We start from the raw sequence: 20254 nt of genomic DNA, 5'->3' as shown, positions 1-20254 counted from the left end.
ATGGGTCATTATCCAAGTTGGCTTCTGGTCCGTTTTCATCTTAGGCATGGGAATAGCTACAGATTGATTTTTTTTTTTTCTAGGATATCAGGTATACATATGGGCCTGGAGACAGGAAATGGGGGGAACCTCCTTCCTTTGGAGGGTAGCAGCTGTTATAAAGGAAATTGAACAGTTTGTGATGGCCCTGGGCCTGGAAGATCACTTTAGGAAGGGATCTGCTCTGTCAATCACTCTGTCTCTATCACCACCCTCCTGTGTTAAGCATTTCTCTCTTGGGCTGATGGTTCCTAGAGATATGCACAGGCCCTGCCCTTGGACAACACAGGAAGGAATCCTTCGGTGACCATCGCACACTTTCAAAGACTGCATTTAAAAATCGAATGCAAAGACATATTTTCTATCAGAATATACTTAAATTATGTTTTTTTAAAAAATTAATTTATTTTTTTTTGGCTGTGTTGGGTCTTTGTTTCTGTGCGAGGGCTTGTCTCTAGTTGCGGCAAGCGGGGGCCACTCTTCATCGCCGTGCGCGGGCCTCTCTCACTGTCGCGGCCTCTCTTGTGGAGCACAGGCTCCTGACGCGCAGGCTCAGCAGTTGTGGCTCACAGGCCTGGTTGCTGCGCGGCATGTAGGATCTTCCCAGACCAGGGCTCGAACCTGTGTCCCCTGCATTGGCAGGCACATTCTCAACCACTGTGCCACCAGGGAAGCCCTTAAATTATGTTTTAAAGATAAAATATTTCATACCGTATGTTTAATCTATGTAAATATATATATTCAGTTAAATTTTTGCATTTTATATTTTTAGCTTGTCATTTTAATTGGAAGAAGTAATTATGCTCTAACAGGAGTGTTCTTTTCTTTCGTTTTTTTTAAATTTTTACTGTTTTAGTGCTGCCACCTGTCCCTATTCAGAAATCAATTTGAATAAAGACCGAATTTTCCCGGACCGCTTAAGTGGTGAGATGCCTCCAGCTAGTCCATCATTTCCAAGAAGTAAAAGGGCAGACACAAATGAAATCTCTTCATCTCCTGAAACCAGGTAATTAAAGTGGTAATATTAGTGTTATTTAGAGGTACTGTAGTTGGAAGATTTTTTTTTTCCCTTTTTTTCCCTTTATATTCTGTAGTGATGTCTTCTAGTACATTATTGAAAATGCACCTGACTTAACGTGAGGCCGATGGTACTTAGAAAAGTATGTCCAAATCAGGCAGGATATCGTATTTCTTATTCATCTTTTAGTTGAACTTGCTTGATGTTAGAAGTTTGGAAATCCCCATTTTATTTCATGCCAATTCATACTCTGAATGAACTGATCAATATTTGTATAAAAGCATCCTTTACAAAGAAGATGGTAGATTCCCTGTGAAGAATGGACATTATTTCTTTTTAGTGCTCATTATATGCCAAGTACTTGGATCTACATTATTTCATTTAATTATTAGGATATTTGTTGTACTGTATGCTCAGTCATTTGGTTTTGATATCACTTGTAGAGTTGAGTTGGAATGTTTTAACCTCTGTGGATTATTAAGTAAAGAACCAAGTTTTGTTTGATGTTTTAAGTAAATGGTCTCTGCCTTTATATTAACTAAAGATATTACTAAAAGAAAACATTAATAGAAAGATGATCCTTAGCACTTAGGTTTTGGGGCTTTCTTTTATGGAGAGTTTTTAAAATCTAAGACAATGTAGTTCTTTGATTATTTTAATATTTTGTAACTTTTATTCTCATGGATGAACCAAGTGAACATTTGAATTAATATATCTGATTCTCGGACTTCCCTGGTGGCCCAGTGGTTAAGAATCCACCTGCCAATGCAGGGGACACGGGTTCGATCCCTGGTCCGGGAAGATCCCACATGCCATGGAGCAGCTAAGCCCGTGCACCACAACTACTGAGCCTGCGCTCTAGAGCCCTCGAGCCACAACTACTGAGCCTGCGTGCTCAGTAGCACGCAACAACATCATTGTTGTTGATAATTAAAGAAGTTACAGCTCTCCCTGATCCATAGGACGAAACTGCTTTTCTCTAAGGATTTTGATACTTTAAATGCCATTACTCCAATAACACTGCTGTGAGCTTAGAATAAGATTAAAAAAAAATTTTTTTTGATTAATTAATTTTTGGCTGCATTGGGTCTTCATTGCTGCTCATGGGCTTTCTCTAGTCGCGGTGAGCGGGGGCTACTCTTCATTGCGGTGGCTTCTCTTGTTATGGAGCACGGGCTCTAGGCGCGCGGGCTTCAGTAGTTGTGGCTCACAGGCTTAGTTGCTCCATGGCATGTGGGATCTTCCCAGACCAGGGGATCGAACCCGTGTCCCCTGCATTGGCAGGCAGATTCTTAACCACTGCGCCGCCAGGGAAGTCCCTAATGATTTGTTTTTAATCCTTAAAACCATGACTAATGTAACATAAATTCATTTACCCAACTCAGTGTCCTGTAATGAGGGCATATCACTTGAGGAAATTTACTTGAAGACAGAGTACTAATTCACATAGTAATAATTACAGAAACAGAGTTCATTGACTCACAAGGAGGTAAGGATCCCTGAAGTTTAGATTTCAAAAGCTGAGATATTGTTTAAAATTTTAACAGGATACTCTGAAGGGCTGGCAGTTTCATCTCATAGGCTTTTCACTAACTTTCTGGGCTCTGGGCTGGATACCTGGGTCCAGTTTCCTCACAGCAGAAAGACCTAGTTGGTTTAGATGATTTTTGCGGTCCTTTTTAACTCGAAATATTTGTAAGAACAGAGTAATTTTTTTCCTTTCAGTTTTATTGAGATATAATTGACATATAGCACTGTGTAAGTTTAAGGTGTACAACACAATCACTTGGGTTACATATATTGTGAAATGATTACCACAGTAAATGAACATCCATCACCTCACGTACATCCAAAAAAAAAGAAAAGTTTTTTTCTTGTGATGAGAACTTTTAGAATCTACTTTCTTAGCAGCTTTCAAATATACCATCCAGCAGTGTTAACTGTAGTCATCATGCTGTACATCTTTAGGACTTATTTATTTTATAACTGGAAGTTTGTACCTTTTAACCACCTTCCTCCAATTCCCCTCCCCCATCCCCTGCCTCTGGTAACCACAAGTCTGATCTCTAGAAAAGAGTGATGTTTATAGTGGATCTAATGATTCCAGGGGTCTGTCTTCTGTGAGGATGTGAGCATGGTTCTTCACGTCATCACCCGTCATTAAGGAGGCAGTCTTAGAGATTTTAAGGTTTCTATCGTGATCCATGGCACATGTTTGACATCTAAATAATTTTTACATTACACAGATTTTTAGCCCATACTGTCTTTTGATTCAGTGAATTCTAACCTGCCATTACTTCTCTGTGAATTAATATTTACACTTATTTGTGTTAAAGTTAAATTGCTTCAGGGGTACCAGGATTTGGTAAATGAGCGTTATGTTATTCATGGCTTTGAAGACTTTGTTCAGATTTCTTCTCGTCTTCAACTTTCCAGGTTAACTATTTTTATTTTATTTATTTATTTACTGACTCATTTATTTATTTATTTTGAGGCTAGTAGTAACCTGAGAGATTTGATTAGTTATATGTTGTCAAAGGAAACAGGAGGGAGGCAATCCCTTAATGATCCCAGACTTTTTAAGGTGAACATTTTTGACCGAGATTTTTTTTTTTGCTTTACTTTTTATGCTAAGTATTTTTAAGAAATGATTACAGACATCATGATATTTCAATGTAAGCACTTCATTATGCATAAAAACATTTCCAAAATAGCCAAAATAACATCAATTTATTTACTTTTCTAAGTATAGATTTTATTCTTCTAAATTTTTAAAAATTGGCTTCAGATTATTTTATATTTTTTCTTCTCCAGGCAGTCACTAGTTCTCAACAACAATCAAAATGATACATGGTATTTTAGATATAAATGATCATGGGATAGCAACACAGCAGATGTTAACAAATGAAAGGTTGTTAACAAAGAAGCCTCATCTTATGGCTTGAGGATGGTTGATTTAATGTAGAATTAATAGAGTTGAAGTTATCTGGCTTCTTTGCTGTAAGTGAATCTGTATGAACATATTTAATTATTTTTTTCTTTTTTAAAATTAAAAAAATTTTTATTGAAGTATAGTTGATTTACAATGTTGTGTTAGTTTCAGGTGTACAGCAAAGTGAATTTGTACATCTTTAGGACTTATTTATTTTATAACTGGAAGTTTGTACCTTTTAACCACCTTCCTCCAATTCCCCTCCCCCATCCCCTGCCTCTGGTAACCACAAGTCTGATCTCTAGAAAAGAGTGATGTTTATAGTGGATCTAATGATTCCAGGGGTCTGTCTTCTGTGAGGATGTGAGCATGGTTCTTCACGTCATCACCCGTCATTAAGGAGGCAGTCTTAGAGATTTTAAGGTTTCTATCGTGATCCATGGCACATGTTTGACATCTAAATAATTTTTACATTACACAGATTTTTAGCCCATACTGTCTTTTGATTCAGTGAATTCTAACCTGCCATTACTTCTCTGTGAATTAATATTTACACTTATTTGTGTTAAAGTTAAATTGCTTCAGGGGTACCAGGATTTGGTAAATGAGCGTTATGTTATTCATGGCTTTGAAGACTTTGTTCAGATTTCTTCTCGTCTTCAACTTTCCAGGTTAACTATTTTTATTTTATTTATTTATTTACTGACTCATTTATTTATTTATTTTGAGACTAGTAGTAACCTGAGAGATTTGATTAGTTATATGTTGTCAAAGGAAACAGGAGGGAGGCAATCCCTTAATGATCCCAGACTTTTTAAGGTGAACATTTTTGACCGAGATTTTTTTTTTTGCTTTACTTTTTATGCTAAGTATTTTTAAGAAATGATTACAGACATCATGATATTTCAATGTAAGCACTTCATTATGCATAAAAACATTTCCAAAATAGCCAAAATAACATCAATTTATTTACTTTTCTAAGTATAGATTTTATTCTTCTAAATTTTTAAAAATTGGCTTCAGATTATTTTATATTTTTTCTTCTCCAGGCAGTCACTAGTTCTCAACAACAATCAAAATGATACATGGTATTTTAGATATAAATGATCATGGGATAGCAACACAGCAGATGTTAACAAATGAAAGGTTGTTAACAAAGAAGCCTCATCTTATGGCTTGAGGATGGTTGATTTAATGTAGAATTAATAGAGTTGAAGTTATCTGGCTTCTTTGCTGTAAGTGAATCTGTATGAACATATTTAATTATTTTTTTCTTTTTTAAAATTAAAAAAATTTTTATTGAAGTATAGTTGATTTACAATGTTGTGTTAGTTTCAGGTGTACAGCAAAGTGAATTAGTTATACATAGATCGACTCTTTTTTAGATTCTTTTCCCATATAGGCCATTTCAGAGTTTTGAGTAGAGTTCCCTGTGCTGTATAGTAGGTCGTTATTAGTTATCTATTTTATATATAGTAGTGTGTATAGCAAACATAAAATTTTTTGATCACTGATTCTTTCACCTGGACTTAAGAATGAAATCGTGAGCTGTGCAAAGCTCTGAGAACAGTGACTGATAAGCAATAAGCCCTCAATAAATGTTAGTTGTTTTTTGTTTGTTTGTTTGTTTGTTTGCGGTACACGGGCCTCTCACTGTTGTGGCCTCTCCCGTTGCGGAGCACAGCCTCCGGACGCGCAGGCTCAGCGGCCATGGCTCAGGGGCCCAGCCAGCCGCTCCGCGACATGTGGGATCTTCCTGGACCGGGACAGGAACCCGTGTCCCCTGCATCGGCAGGCGGACTCTCAACCACTGCGCCACCAGGGAAGCCCTACATTAGTTTTTATTAGTGCTGTTGCAAGAGGAATAGATTGCTTATTTGTTTCACAATATTTTATTTCAGAGGAGCAAAGTAAGGCTGGCCCATTTTTTTTAATATTCCTAGGTTAAACTTTGAGTAGAGAGCACTCAAACAAGGTGATTCTCATAATGTCAGATTACGGTCTCTCCTCTTTTTCCATAATCATTGCTTATGTAGATGGAATTTTCCAGTCAGGTTTTAACACATTTTCTTTGCATCCTTCGTAATAATTTGCTAAAATTGGTTGCCAGACTCTACTTTTTTCAAAAAAAAAAAAGGCATTTGCCACAGCAAGAGACAGTTGCACCCCCAGAAGCAGACCTTGAGACAGAGATTTGATGGCAAGTGGTTTACTTGAGAGGTGAGGAAAACACCAGTAGGGGAGTGGAGAGGTGAGACCGGGAAGGAAAGGCAGCCAGTAAAAGCTTCATTGTCCCACCAGCTACCACTGTGGACAGCGGGAACACAGCCCTGCTGGGGGCACTCTGGGAGGCTGTGTAAAACACACATCTCAGGTTTTCCCACCGTAGGGATGAGGGAGCTGAGCTATTTTAAAACACCAGTTCCTCTTCGGTCACGGAGCTAGGCTGCCAGGGGAGGAAGGATGAGTTAATTTCCCCAGCACGTCCCCTGCTGCACAGCAGGCAGAGCAGTCAGAGCCCCAGTAAATCCCGTGGGAAGGCAGAGCAGGTGAGAGGTAGGTAGGAGTCGGCCTCTGTGCACTGAAGGGGTAGCGTGTGCCTAGGAGATATGGGCCAAGCCCTGACAATGTCTGCTGCACCAGCCCATTCACTCATTTCAAATGCCAGCCGGTCCCCAGAATGAAGTATGCTGGCGTTGCTTGTGATCCAGGAGCAGACCTAATAGGGCCAGATAAATGAACAATGCTAGGAATAGGTATGTCCTTTTCATACCATAAATGGTATTTTAAGGGCCAATTCACAGGCCACCTGCTTGGGATAGACCCATGGACAACCAGTGTTCCATAGCAATGCTTCCCAAACCTGACTCCACATCTGATTCCCTGAGATCTCTCAAATTCAGATTATGGGGCCCAGCCCAGCCCACCAGAATCTTTCAGGCTAGAGCCTAGGAGTCTGCATTTAAAAAATTCACTTGGGAGTATATCTTCCTGCTTAAAATTTTCCATGACTTCCCATTACCCTTGGAATTAAGACCCTGATGCTGAACATGGCCTACAAAACCAGTGTTATCTGGCCCCTGCTGAACTCTCCAGCTTTTTCTCTACTAGGCTGTTTTTAAACTTAATGCTTCAGCCACCTTGGTCCTCAAACATTCTTTTCTCTCTACCTTGAACCCCCATTCCTACACTTTCCTAGCGAGTCTCTTACCTTTCAGGCTTCAGGTTAACTCCCGTTTCCTTAGGGAAGCTTTATCTGATCCTCCAGACCGTGGGTCAGATTCCTCATTATTATGTGCTTTTGTGTCACACATCCCGACACAATTGACAATTCTGCGTAAATACTTTCTCCGAGTGTGTATACTTTGCTCGATGATAAGCCCCACAAGGGCAGAGGCCACGTCTTCTGTGATTCTGAGACACCCTCAGCACCAAGCACACTACCTGGCACTCAGTGAGGTTGGAAGGCCACCATGAATCATCCACCAGCCTTCAAAGGAGACGTTATCAGTCACATAACCTAGGAGGCAACTGCTTCATAGCCTTCTTTTTACTCCAGTAAAACTTCCTACTTTCTCAACTTTGTAAAATTCCCACACTGGATATCTAAGAGGTAAATCCCCCAAACACATACCTACACTTGTATAAATTAGGGCAGTGTCTCCCAAACTGTTGTTTAACTACCTGCCCACGCAGAAGATGGTACTGCGGAAACGACCACATTTGTATGACACAGAGGGCTGCCTCGGACTGTCAAGAGCTGGGGCCACAGGCGACAGTATCTCAGAGCACTGGTACCCAAGGGTCAGGGCATCCTAGCTGGGAAGCTCTGCCCCACATTAAGAGGCCTCTACCCTGAGTCCTTTTGTGGGTGTGCTGAATGTTTGGGTCTATTTTCCTACAGAGACTTGTCAGATGGGTGGTCAGCTGATGAATGAATTCCCAATGTGTATTTAGATAGAAATGTGAGGATGTAATCCTCTCCCAGTTATCCATTCATTCATCAGATGCGTAAGGAGTGTCTGTGTTGTGTCTAGAGCTCTCAGTGAGATGTTTTCCTTACTTGGGAGAGCAGCAGTTCATCTCTGCCCTCGCCGTGCTCCTGGCAGCAAGATGGTGAGTCTGGGCTCTGCCAATCAGTGGAGGAGCTTTTCCTGAGGACCAATAACCTTAAGTCTCTATGTATCTACAGCTGAGTAAAAGAAAGTTTAATTTTCTCTGTATATCCGAATAAAACCTGTGGGTTTCAAACTTTGTTTTGCATCAGAAGCATCAGATGCTTGTTTGTTAAAATCCAACCTTGGAGGGTACCATCTCTAGAGATACTGATTCAGAAAATGTAAGCTGCATCCCAGTTCATTTTTAACAAGCATCCCCAGGTGATTGGATGCAAGTGATCTATAAACCAGGCCTTGAGAATCATTACTGAATATAAAGACCCTTCTCCGGAGTAACAGTTCACAATGTGTTACCAAATAGAGAACATCAGCGTCTATCCCACATAGTCTTATTCTCACAAAATATATTCTACAGATGCTTGTAATTGTGTTTCTAAATTAGGTGCTATCGCTATTAAAAACCACATAATGTTTTAAGAGTCCATGTTGTTTATGCCTGCTTACGGATAACCACAAAAGTACAATAAAGCATTTTAAAAATACCTGCTAATGCTTGTATTACCTTGCAAGGCAAATGCCCATTACTAACCTATATCCAATGAAAAAGTTCAATTCAGTTCTTTATAGGCCATTAAAACAGCTTTTCAAGTTGTAGGTCTAGTGTTTCTACTCTCAGAATTACATGGAGCAGTTACAGGAATTGCAGCTTCAGTCTAATTCATATATTTAGGATGAATCAGATTTGCCCATCTGTACCCATGAGAAGGGCCCTGTGAAACAGATGGGAATACAGGCTAACATAAAATATGGAACTGTAAGCATGTATACATCTCTTTGTTTGCAAAACTGTAAAATCTAGTAGAATAAAATTAATTTAGAGCCAGAAGTTCTAAAAGATTGCAAAAGTTAAGTAGGAATCTTCAGAAACTTTGTTTTGCTTCCTAAGGTTTTCTGGTCCTGGGAGCTTGATGTTGACTACTCAGAAAGTTCCTTTAATGATTGGTCATTCCCTGCCTGTTGTAAAGCCTCTTCCCCCCTTTTGTTGATGGGCTGCCAGAGATGGATTAGGAGCTGTGGAAATTTTCAGATATTCCAGTTCTTGGGAATCTGAGTCAAATCTATGTTGTTGTTTGTGTGCACCAGGGAGAAGCTGGGTTTTGGTTAAAACACTCACAAGTCTTGATGCCAACTGCTGTGACACAAGGCAACCATTCAGAGTGTAAGGAAGAGATGACTGTGTTACTGTTGATGCCTGGGAATTTGTTAGAACAATATTGTAACAGAGTCTGATTTTCTCTCCTTGAATAGCACTTATTCTTGACTCAGGAGACTCTTTTATAAATAGTAGAAAAGCAATGATATCTGTTCTTTTTCCTATGGCAGCAGCATGAAAGCAATGCAGTCCTGCTCTTCTTATGCTACATGATCTTTATTTCCCAGATCTCACCTTATTGGTTAGGGCTTTTCATTTTATAAGAGAATTGATTAATTAATTGATGAATTCATTTTACTGGGGAGTTTCCTTGGCATCTTGATAGCATCCACTATTATTTACTTACTCATTATATTCCTTTCTTCACTAACCTATGTTCTTTATGCTAAATTTTAATTTAATAGCCTTATTAATCAAAATGTTTTATTTGTAGTCATTAGATAAATAGTAAACTATGCTTATCTCTCCTGGGCTGTGTTTATGAAATCTCTATTAAAACTATTGTTCATGTACAGTCTCAAAGGGATTTAATTATGAAAACTCTTTATTCGAATGTTAACTGTAGACATGGAAGTTTTAATTGCACTGGTTCTATTTGCCATCTTTTCCGAATCCCTTTGAAGATGGTGACCTCCTTATCCTGAAGCCATTAAGCACAGCCTTCTCTTTATTTGTAGGGGGCATTTTGGAGACAATTCAGGTTCTCTTTTACAGTTCCTCTAACATACAACCTTGAGATTCCCATTCTCTGATTTTTTACCTGTGAGTGACCTCAGCCCAGAATTTTTTTTTTTCAAAATGCTGGGGGCATGCAAAGAGATATCCTTTTAACATTCAAACTAGGAAACCCTACATTTTTTTACAGCTCTCAGTACATTCACTGTGTCCCCACTTATTCCTGGGGAGTACAGGTACTCTGCAGCTCTGAGAAAGCCTCTATGAGACTAGAATAAGCTCTTCTGGAAAGAGAAGGATGGGGAGGTTTTAAGGTACGAGCCAAGCCAAACTCATGCTGAGTCAGAGAGCTGGCTGAAATCCCTAAACTGAAATAAAATAATTTTTTCATATTGTTTCAATATTATTTTTAACAAACTGATGACTGATTGAAACATAACGGGCTAGGGATTGTTTTTAAATGAAAAATAGAATTGAAGAAACAGCTGTTGGCATTCAAATGCTATCCTGATACTATGTATTTACTCTTCTAATGTTTGTTTCACTAATATTTACCACGAATCTCACTTGAGTAAGATAGTAAGACATCTAAAGCATGACACATAATTACAGAGAAAAAGAGAATGCTGACTCAAAAAGAAAACATTTTTCCATTTGAGTGTATTCCACTGTCTTAATTAAAAGCCTAAAGACTATTCTTGAGTAAGATTTTAGTTATGATCATATTTCAATTCAGGCTAAAGAAATGCTGAAATAAATTGGTTGTTGAAAATTCTAAAATCCCAAGAGAAATTGCTGTGTTCCAGACACTCTTCTAGGTGCTTTTAGCTATGTTAGATCATTTAACCCTCATAATGCCTATGTGGGGTAGGCGCTATTATTACATCCCCATTCAGCAAACAGACCTCTATCGGTTACAGGTTACACAGCTAGTAAGTAGCAGCCTAGGCAGTCTGACTGTAGGCTGGCTCATAACCATTACTCTAAAGGCTGTTTTAAAACTTGAGGAAAACAGGTTACTTAAAGGAAATAGGTGTCAGTAGATAATTTTATCCTAAACTATAAGTAATTCTTAAATAGTAATAGCTGCCATTTATCGTGCTCCTACTTATGTGTCTGGCTGTATGCTAAGCACTTCCTATACATTGTTTTATTCAGTCCTCAAAAAGCCTGTGAGGTAAAGGATTTATTATCCTTGTTTTACAGAAGATGCAGCTGAGGATTAGGGAAGTTCAGTAACTTGCTGAAGGTCATATAGAACTTGTAAGTAGCAGAGCTGAAATTTGAACCAGGACTATTCACTTTCAAAGACCATCAATGTCACCACTGCTGGGCTGCTTTCTCCATGTTACAGTACACTCCCCTATGCCTAATCAGCTTGTATTAAACAAAATTGTTGGTAATGAAAAATGTTGATCAAGAGGAGAAGATAAAGGAGTTTTAAAGTAGAGGAAAATTGTCATATTAAAATACAACAAAAATATTTTCGGTTGTCATAAAAAAAAATCTGTCAACAAGCATATCTTGCACTCTGTTCCAGAGTGTGTTATACTATTATCACAGAGTTTTGACATTGTGATGTAAACATGTTTTGTTTATAATTGGAAGACTATGCAGCTAGGATAACTTTTTGCTTGGGAAGTCGATATCCTAGATAAAGCATTTCATTTTTGCATAGAGAAAGAAATTAATCACAGTACCTATTCAGTGAGAATTAGCAGTGAAATTTCTAACCTTATAGGTGAGAGAAATATTGGTTGCCCAGTTGAGAAAGTGATTTTTATTTTAAATAAAATATAAAGTAAGAATATTAGTGAGTCAGATTCCTCATTCCTGACCTTAACAATAAAAGACAGTTTGAAAATAAGATTATGACACCAGAAGGCAAGTTCCCTTTAACTGCATGTAACAAGGATATGTACTGTATTCTGGAAAAACACAAGGGTAAAAAAACAAATAACAATTAAATCTAATTATAGATTTTGGTGTCAGTAAGACCTGGTGCTATACTTGCGCTGAAAATTTGGGATTAACCTGTTTAAGTTTCAGTGGATATAACAACAGAACCTTCTTCCAGTGATTGTTATGAAATAATGGACATGTAAAGAACTAGGCCAATCTTTGGTGCATAATATGTTCTTAAGTATGTTAAGTTTTCTTATTATTACTTCTTATTAATACTGTTTCCACATTTCTGGATGTGCTTGGTCCGGATTCTGTTTCCTTCAGGGGTTCTGTTCATCTATCTGTTTCGTAATATCCCTTCTAACAGACTATTCATGTTGACCCCACCCTGCCAACCCTCTAGCTAAAGGAAGCATCAAAACCCAAAGGGGCTTAGTCACTTTTAATTTTAAGGAGTTAGCAAAATCAATTTATTAATTGGAAATAAAACATTCAATGAACATTCCTTGTGGAGTCCTGCATTGGAATTGTTTTTCGGTGAAGATAAATATCCATATGTATGTATTCCCAAGTTTATATGGGTTAAATTTAATGAAATATCATGAGTTAAAGTAAGGAAAGTAAGAACTGAACACGCTTCTATAATGAAGGAACATGAATGTACAAGCAGAAAGCTTCTTTTTTGCTTCTCTTCAGCGATGGATTATGGCACATTTAGGATGAAGAAACTTTTGGGGTCAATCATCTTATTTTCCTTTTCTATCTCTGTTCCCTCCTAGAAAATGATCCTTTTCCTACATTTCATAAAATAAGTCATTGGCATTGTATTTGGGTGTAAGAATACAGAAAAACTTTCCTCATACTTAGGTCTTATAGCTTTAGTTTAATAAAGTTTACTTTAAAGGAAAATATAATATGCATTATTGAAAGCACAAACATGTAATTGTTAATTATCAGTGGACAATTTCAATCATGAAAAATGAAATATACAGAAAATTCTAAGACATAATTTTAGCCTTTGGGCTCAGTTTGGTTTTTTGTTTGTTTGTTTGGGTTGTTTTTTTTTTTTTAACCATTCATTAAAGCTTTTAGGCAGTCTACAGTAATTAATTGGGAATTTATTTTCTTTGACTCCGAGAAATGCCAATTTTAAGTTATGTCACTCTAATGTGTGTTCGTTTCTAATAACTATTAATATAGCCATCCACAAACCACTTATTTCAGTGGCCACAGTACTTACTGGGCTAGATTTGTGGGCTCAAAGATTATTATTTCCAGTTTAATATGAAACAAGTTCAGAAGATCACATAAGCTAATTTTAGCATAGTAAGCTGATTTTAACATGTTGTAATTACCAAGTCTAACTTCAACACTGTTTTTACAGAGAAGACAGTTTTCTACTATCACTTCAACTAGTGTCCTTTCTCCAGTTATCAGAAATTTTCTTAATTGTTTTCACTATACCTCCATCTCCCCACTTTCTGTGGAGTAAGAGCCTCCATAGTCATTAATTGATTTCTCTTGGAAAAAATTTTTTTTATTGCATAATAACGGTGATTCTTCCCATTCTCAAATAAGCAAGTTTTCTTCAGCAGTTGTGATAAGTTGTTTTTAGTATGAAGTAAGCCGGGGAGCTCAGATTCCAGTGAAATTTCATGTGTCCCTGGAAATGATCCTTCTAAGAACTAGTGAACATTTTATTTATCTCATGCTTACTGTGTTGGCATCATTGTGTTAAATTATTATTGTTACAAAAAGGGAGTAAATTAGTGCCTTGGTAATTAAGACTATAGAACTCCTTTATATTTTGTTGGGATATTTGCTTTCAAAGGTATTATCCCTTTTCTTAACACCGAACAGAAGTGTGGTCTGAGTCTTCAAGAAACTAAGGATTTATTTGTAAAAGGTAACAGCATTTGAAACAACAGAACATCATAAGTACAGAGTATTATAGAGTATTATAAAGGACTTATTTTGAACCCTGAGAACGGAATACATTAGGTTAAAATTTTTAAATCCCTGAAGTTTAGTTTTAAAGAAAATATAAGTAGTCTATGCCTGGTTTCCTTTAAAGCCATTTTTGTCGCTGACTTCAGGGTAAAGTTCTGAATTAGGATTGGAATGGGTCCATTCCATTTTAGAGCGTTCTTGGCATGGTTAGATTAGCATTAGTTCATTCCTGGTCAGAAAGAGGTGGGATCAGTTCAGCCTATGAATTTGACCTGATTAAGCCAGGAAGAGCTTCCTAGAGTTGAGTTTGATTCTCCTGGGCAATCTCAGCCTCAATCTCAAGTCCTGGAGCTGAGTAGTATATAGTGACTTGATTAAATGGTATGGACTTTAAAACCATTTTCTTACTTAAAATTGTAGTCTTACCGTACAGTACAAGTAAAATTCCTCATAAATACATGTCCCAATTTGAAGTTGAACTATTCAGTAGCCACATTTTCCAGAATAGTTAACCTTAATACCATTCTTAGCTTTAAAATCTTTCTGAACAGAAAATGAAAATCGATAATGAGGAAAATGAACATTTATAGGTGTTTTTAGTATTAATTGCTTCTTAGTAAAACTGAAAATCCTTTCTAACATTTTAATGGTATCATTTGTTTTTAAAAAGAAAGAAAAAACAGTTGCTGAGGTGCAGTGTTGAGCCATTTCTCTTTTTTTTTGTACTTCAATTTTTATTTTATTTTATTTTTTTATATACAGCAGGTTCTTATTATCTGTTTTACACATATTAGTGTATATATGTCAATCCCAATCTCCCAGTTCATCCTACCACTACCACCCACCCCCGCTTTCCCATTTCTTTAAACGTTTCTATTACAAAATGTTAAAACACCTGTTTTTCTCAGAGACCAGCATGCGGATGATGTCAAAGAAGACTTTGAAGAGAGAACAGAGAGTGAAATGAGGACATCACATGAAGCCACAGGTACCCATAATAATCTCATATTATTGATGGGTATTACTATTAATACTCAACAATCAAAACTTAACTGAAATATAGCAGTCCCTTTTATATTAAAGATAAACTTCGTTTGGTTGGTTCTGTTACCACAGGCAATAAAAGTTTAGTGTTCAGGATAAATTTGGTGTATACTTCACAATGAAATGGATTCATCTGTGACCTGTATTGACAGTCTCTTTCACATATCTGTACAATTTTGTATATAAAGTTTGGATAAGGCATTCTATTTGGTCCTTGTCATAAATTTTTTTGATATTGTTGATGTCATTTGCTTCATATGTTTCAGACTCATCTCAGAATGTGTTGAAATCCAAATAGAACTAATATGGTCTTAATCTAATACCACAAAATGAAAAGGAAATTGCTTGAACAAAAGTTTTAAGTTGTATTGGCGAAAGTAATTTGTCTTACATCTTTGCTGAACAGACATTACAGTGGTTTAACTGAACAATGAAGTCGTAATGACTGTTACTCATAGCATAGATGGTATTTAGAATTTACGCATAGTGTTATAATTATTATTTATTTTTTATAAGAAAATGTTGTCCCGATTATGATTTTAATGATTGTCCCTGGGGACTTTGCTTGTCATGTGCTTTATTTGGTTTAGACTGTTTATAAGATTGTAGAATGGCACCTAAGGACTGTTTGCCTATAATGACCTATGCCATAAGTGATGCTTTGATTTCCGTATCTGATTGTCATAAAGCAGTAATTTATGATTAATTTAAAAGTTATATTCTCTGCTGTCCTCAGCATGTTTTATGGTGTTTAATCTTGCACCACATACAAACCCTTCAGATGGCCAGGGTTTGCATCCCTGATCCACCACCTGCTAGCTGTGTAATCTTGGACATTTCATGGAATACCTTTCAGTGCTTGTTTCCTTCTCTGTTCAGAAGGTTGATGATGGTAACTCCCTCCCACAATTGTTATGGAGATTGAGTACAGTAACATTTGTAACTTGCTTAGAACAGTGCCTGGCACATAATAAGTGCTATAATGTTTCTGGTCATTTAGAAAGGAAGAAAAACATTTAATTTATGAAGCTTTTGTCATCAGGGTATATCGGGTTCTTAATCAAAAGCTTCAGCCTTTCCTTGTGAATGGTGGTTAGGAGCACGGCCTTCATTCTCTTCTCAGCTCCACCAGTACTAGCTGTGTGGCTGGCTTTGGGAAAAGTATTTAACTTCTCTGTTCCTCAGTTTCTTAATAGTACCCACATCACTGGATTATTATGAGGAATAAATGCATCAGTGGCCAAAGTATTAGCTGCTAGTGGTAGTAGTAGTAATAGCAGAAGTAGTAGTAGTATTGTGAAATGAGTGTCTATTGCATGGAATTATCTGATCATTGCAAGGTTTAGATAGATTCATAATAAAATCTTCTGGGCTCTGAACTTTTTGAGGGAGTAATAATTTGACAACCTTTTCAGTTTCTTCCTAACTTGGTGATGCAATTCACTTTTCATTTTATTTGCTGAGCTGATTTTGATCATTTTTTTCTGAAAATAGTCTAGTTAATGGAGAATTTCAGGTTTATTAACATGATATGCGTGGTGTTCTCTCTTTTTCTGTGGTAGTTTTATGTCTTTTCAAACTTTGTATATTTTTATCGTATTTTTTTTTATTTGAATTGCCTGAGTTTTTCTGTTTTACAGTTCTTTCCAAAGAAACATTGCTAGGACTTATATATAACTCTTTATTATTTTTGTCACCCATAAAACCTATAGTTCAATATGCATATTTTACTTACTGTCTTATTTTTCATTAGTGAAAGGGAGCCTCATAAAAACAAGCTGCTTTGAGAATTTTTGCACATATGTTCCTAAGTAAGATTTGCATATTAATATCTCATCCAGTTTTAGCCTCCTAAAATGAGTTTGATGACTTCCCTTCATTTCCAAATTTTTGAAACATTTTATGTAAAACTTTCATAAAATTAATTTTTACTGTAGTGAAATCATGTTATGATTGTCAGCTTTTATTGAACTGCTTTCTTAGCTTTAGATTTCCTTTCTTTCTTTTTTTTTTTTGAAATTTTTTTCCAGATTCATGTTGTATGGAAAAGATTGGAATTTCACTTCCTGACCTTACCATTTTAGAGTTTATTGGTTGTCTTTCCCTAGACCCCATGATCCTTCAGTCCAAAATGAGATCTTATGGTGTCTGAGGGCTCCTGTATCTTGGTGATGTTGGTGATATCTCAGATCCTAGTCAGTGGGTGGATGTGTTTAGTTTTTTCTGTCCTCCTGCCTCTCAGGTCTCAATAGAGCCATGACCTAGCGTCTCAGATTGGGCTCTCTGGAAACAGACATTGGGAGTGTTGTGTGCGGAAGGTTTTTGGTGGGTACTCTTGGGAACGATACCAATGAGAGAGTGAGAGAAGCAACAGTGCGCAGAATGAGCTGTGATGCAGTTACAGCAGGAGCCTCAGTCGATCCCATAAAGGAGGTCCAGATGACCCTTCCGATTTATCCCAAATTTAGGCATGAGGACCAGGCCTTTGTATTGACCAGTCCTTGGATGTTGGCTGAGAGGGGCTGTGTCCTTGGGCAAGGAGCCTCTCTTTGGCTTAGCGCAGTTCCTGGAGAGGGAGGTAGCTCTGAGGCATCAGCAGTCAGCAGGTAGGAGAATGAATCTCTGGGTTCCGAAGGGGGAACCCACCACGGTGTCCACTACACCTAGCTAGTCATTTGGTCTCTGACTTTCCTTTAAGAAAAATCAAACAGAACTGAGAAAAACTGAACAACAAACCGAAACATCCTTCACGTATGTGGGATTAGGCCCAATTCAATCCAGTCTTTTGGTTTTAGACAATGAATCTGGCTCCTAAATTCAGTCTTCTTTCATTATTTTGCCTGAGATGTCATGTGCTTTATTTACTTTTTTTTTTACATCCAGGATTTTTAATCCAGAAAAATTCCTTCAGTTATTATTTTTATTATTACTTTTGTTTTTTTCTCCTTTTTGATTGGTAATGCCTTTTACTCTTGGGTTAGATCCAAAGGATGATATTCAAAATACTTAACAATTGGTTTGACAGCCAACATTGCACAGGACGGTTAAAACAAACACCAGCCTTAGTGCTGGAGCAGAGTTTGGAAGCTCCCTGCTGTACTTCGTTGCAGCATCTTAGGGAAGTCCCGCAAGGGCCTGACTGCTGAGGGTGGAGGGGACTATTACCAGCCATTATGGAAGTATTTTAATATTTCAACAGCTTATGCATTTTTTGATATTCTAGACATATTTCTCAAGTTGAAATGTCTTACTCTAGCTCTGTCAAGTCTACTAGTTACTGCCTTTAACATGAATTTTAATAGTGGTTTTTATTTTCCTTTAATTTCCTGCACTGGCTTGCTTTTTTCTTTTCATAGCCTGTTTTGTTTTTTAGAGGTCATGTTCCCTTGTGCCTTACTAAAATCATGAAACTCTTCTGTCGATAAGTCAATGCTCCTCTCCCAGTGTTTTGTAGAACTTATCAGAGGCCCCTGGTGATTGCTTTTTATTTTATCATTTTTGAGTGCAGAGAAGTTTCCCCAGGTTTTTCGTGAAGAACACTTACCCCTCAATGCTCCCATTTGGGTGCCAGTAGAATTCCTCTTTCACACCTGAGCCTGAGGGTCAGGTAGATATTCTGAGCCTCGTAGGTGCTCACCAGTGTTCATTCACAGTGTCATTCACCAGTGGTGGAATAGGGGATAGGGGAAAGGAGAGAAATCTTCCTGCAGTTTGTGCACTATTTAGTATAGAGGAGTCTGAAAAGAAGCCACCCTGTATTCCTTATAGCTAGTAGGATTTAAGATTCAGTAAGCCCATGAGAACTATTTTGTTTGGAGTCTTAGAGCAAATTGATTTTTAAAAACACTTCCCCCTAAAAAAACATCTTCCTACCTTGTTTCTTCAGTTAATTCAATTTAATTCCGTACAATATATGTGATTATGAGCCTTTTTGATTTTTTGATGATTGCCACTATGCTACCGAATTTGACCTTTGGGGACCTTTACTGAATACAATGCATCACTTTTTCTTCTTTTTCTTTCTGTTGGCTTCTGTCTCCTTTGCCTGAAAGATAAACTAATTCATTTCCTCCATTGTAGGAAGGCCCATTAATAAAGGATCCTATAAATTGACCTTCAAATTTAAACTCCTGTATTCCTGGGAAACGTGTAATTTTCTTTTTCCCTTCTGCAAACATTCTCTCTCACAGGTGCTGATATGCAGAAAGAGTTGAATTTTATTTTGTAATGTACTAGATTCTCACTTGAAAAATCAGACTTGCTTTTTGCTTCCATAGCAATTGGTTTTTATTTTGGTTGTTAACCTTGAAATGATCCTTAAATATTTTTCACGCCTGAGTTTAGGATCTTGGAGCTAATTTTATCCACATTCCTTGATGCTGTGATCAATTTATTTTACCCAATCATTGTTATTGTTCATCCTTTTTATATTTAGTCACCAGTTAGTAACTCCATTAAAAAGAACTTGGTTGACAGATGTATCCCATTTCTTCTGGCTTATTTTCCTTTCACATTAAGAGCATTTTTTTTATAGACTCATGGAATTTTAGCTTAGAAGGGTCATTGACTCCTTTTCATCTTTGTCTTTTTATATTCAGTATACTGAGTGGCTTGCCTTTCTTTCAAGATAGGAATAAGTTTTCCCATTTGCTGAGTCTTTACTATATGTCAGACACTGGCATTTTTTAAAATATCATGTAATCCTTACAATGATCCTGTTACATTGATCTAGCCAAAATTTAGGGCTAGTTAGTGGCAGAACAGGGACTTGAATCCGTGTATATCAAACTCTTGACCATGACCCTATACTTTGTTATTAGGAGACAGAAGATCCAGGGTCACTTTCTGATGCTTCCCCTATCTCACAGGGTGGCTTTGGGCTTTGCCCTGTCTCATAATGTGTTTTCCTCATCTTCGAGATAGCTACCTCCTAGCATTGTTTTGAAACTAAAATGAAACAAGGCAGTTGGAGATTCTGGTCTCACTTCTGTCACTGCCTTCAAGGGATAGGAATGGGTCAGGACAAGTGGTAAGTCATGCTGTGGCTTGTTGATGTAGCATTGTTCAGACTTGGAAATAGGACACAGAATGGGATCTGAGTCTGAAAGCAGCAGGGAGCATGAAGAGTACTTTTCCTTTGCTCTGGATCTTGCCCTCCCTGTGGTTCTACAGTGGTTCTCCTGGGCCCTAATGGGAACAGTCCTATAGGAAGCAGATTCTCATGCTCCGTGGTAGTGAAGACATCTCTTTCTACTGGGAGATTTCATGTTTGGTTTAGATGGTGGTCTCTCTTCTGAAGAGTTATTGTCTTGATTCTGCATGAAACATTGGAGGATATATTTCTTCAGGATCACCTTTAT

General features: G+C 37.4%; 1 protein-coding gene across 8 annotated transcripts in view; it reads left to right on the top strand.

Moving 5' to 3' along the window:
- Positions 1 to 20254, top strand: part of L3MBTL3 (L3MBTL histone methyl-lysine binding protein 3) — a 124503-nt gene that overhangs the window by 91808 nt on the left and 12441 nt on the right. For all 8 annotated transcript variants that reach the window (XM_007115073.4, XM_007115071.4, XM_024122656.3 and 5 more), the window contains 2 exons: positions 896 to 1045; positions 14759 to 14838. In XM_007115073.4, the coding sequence (XP_007115135.1) occupies positions 896 to 1045; positions 14759 to 14838 (230 nt within the window). The remainder of the gene's footprint in view (positions 1 to 895; positions 1046 to 14758; positions 14839 to 20254) is intronic.

The sequence above is a fragment of the Physeter macrocephalus genome, chromosome 10, assembly GCF_002837175.3.
Source record: "Physeter macrocephalus isolate SW-GA chromosome 10, ASM283717v5, whole genome shotgun sequence".
Lineage (NCBI taxonomy): Eukaryota > Metazoa > Chordata > Mammalia > Artiodactyla > Physeteridae > Physeter > Physeter macrocephalus.
This window is presented reverse-complemented; position numbering and strand designations above follow the sequence as displayed.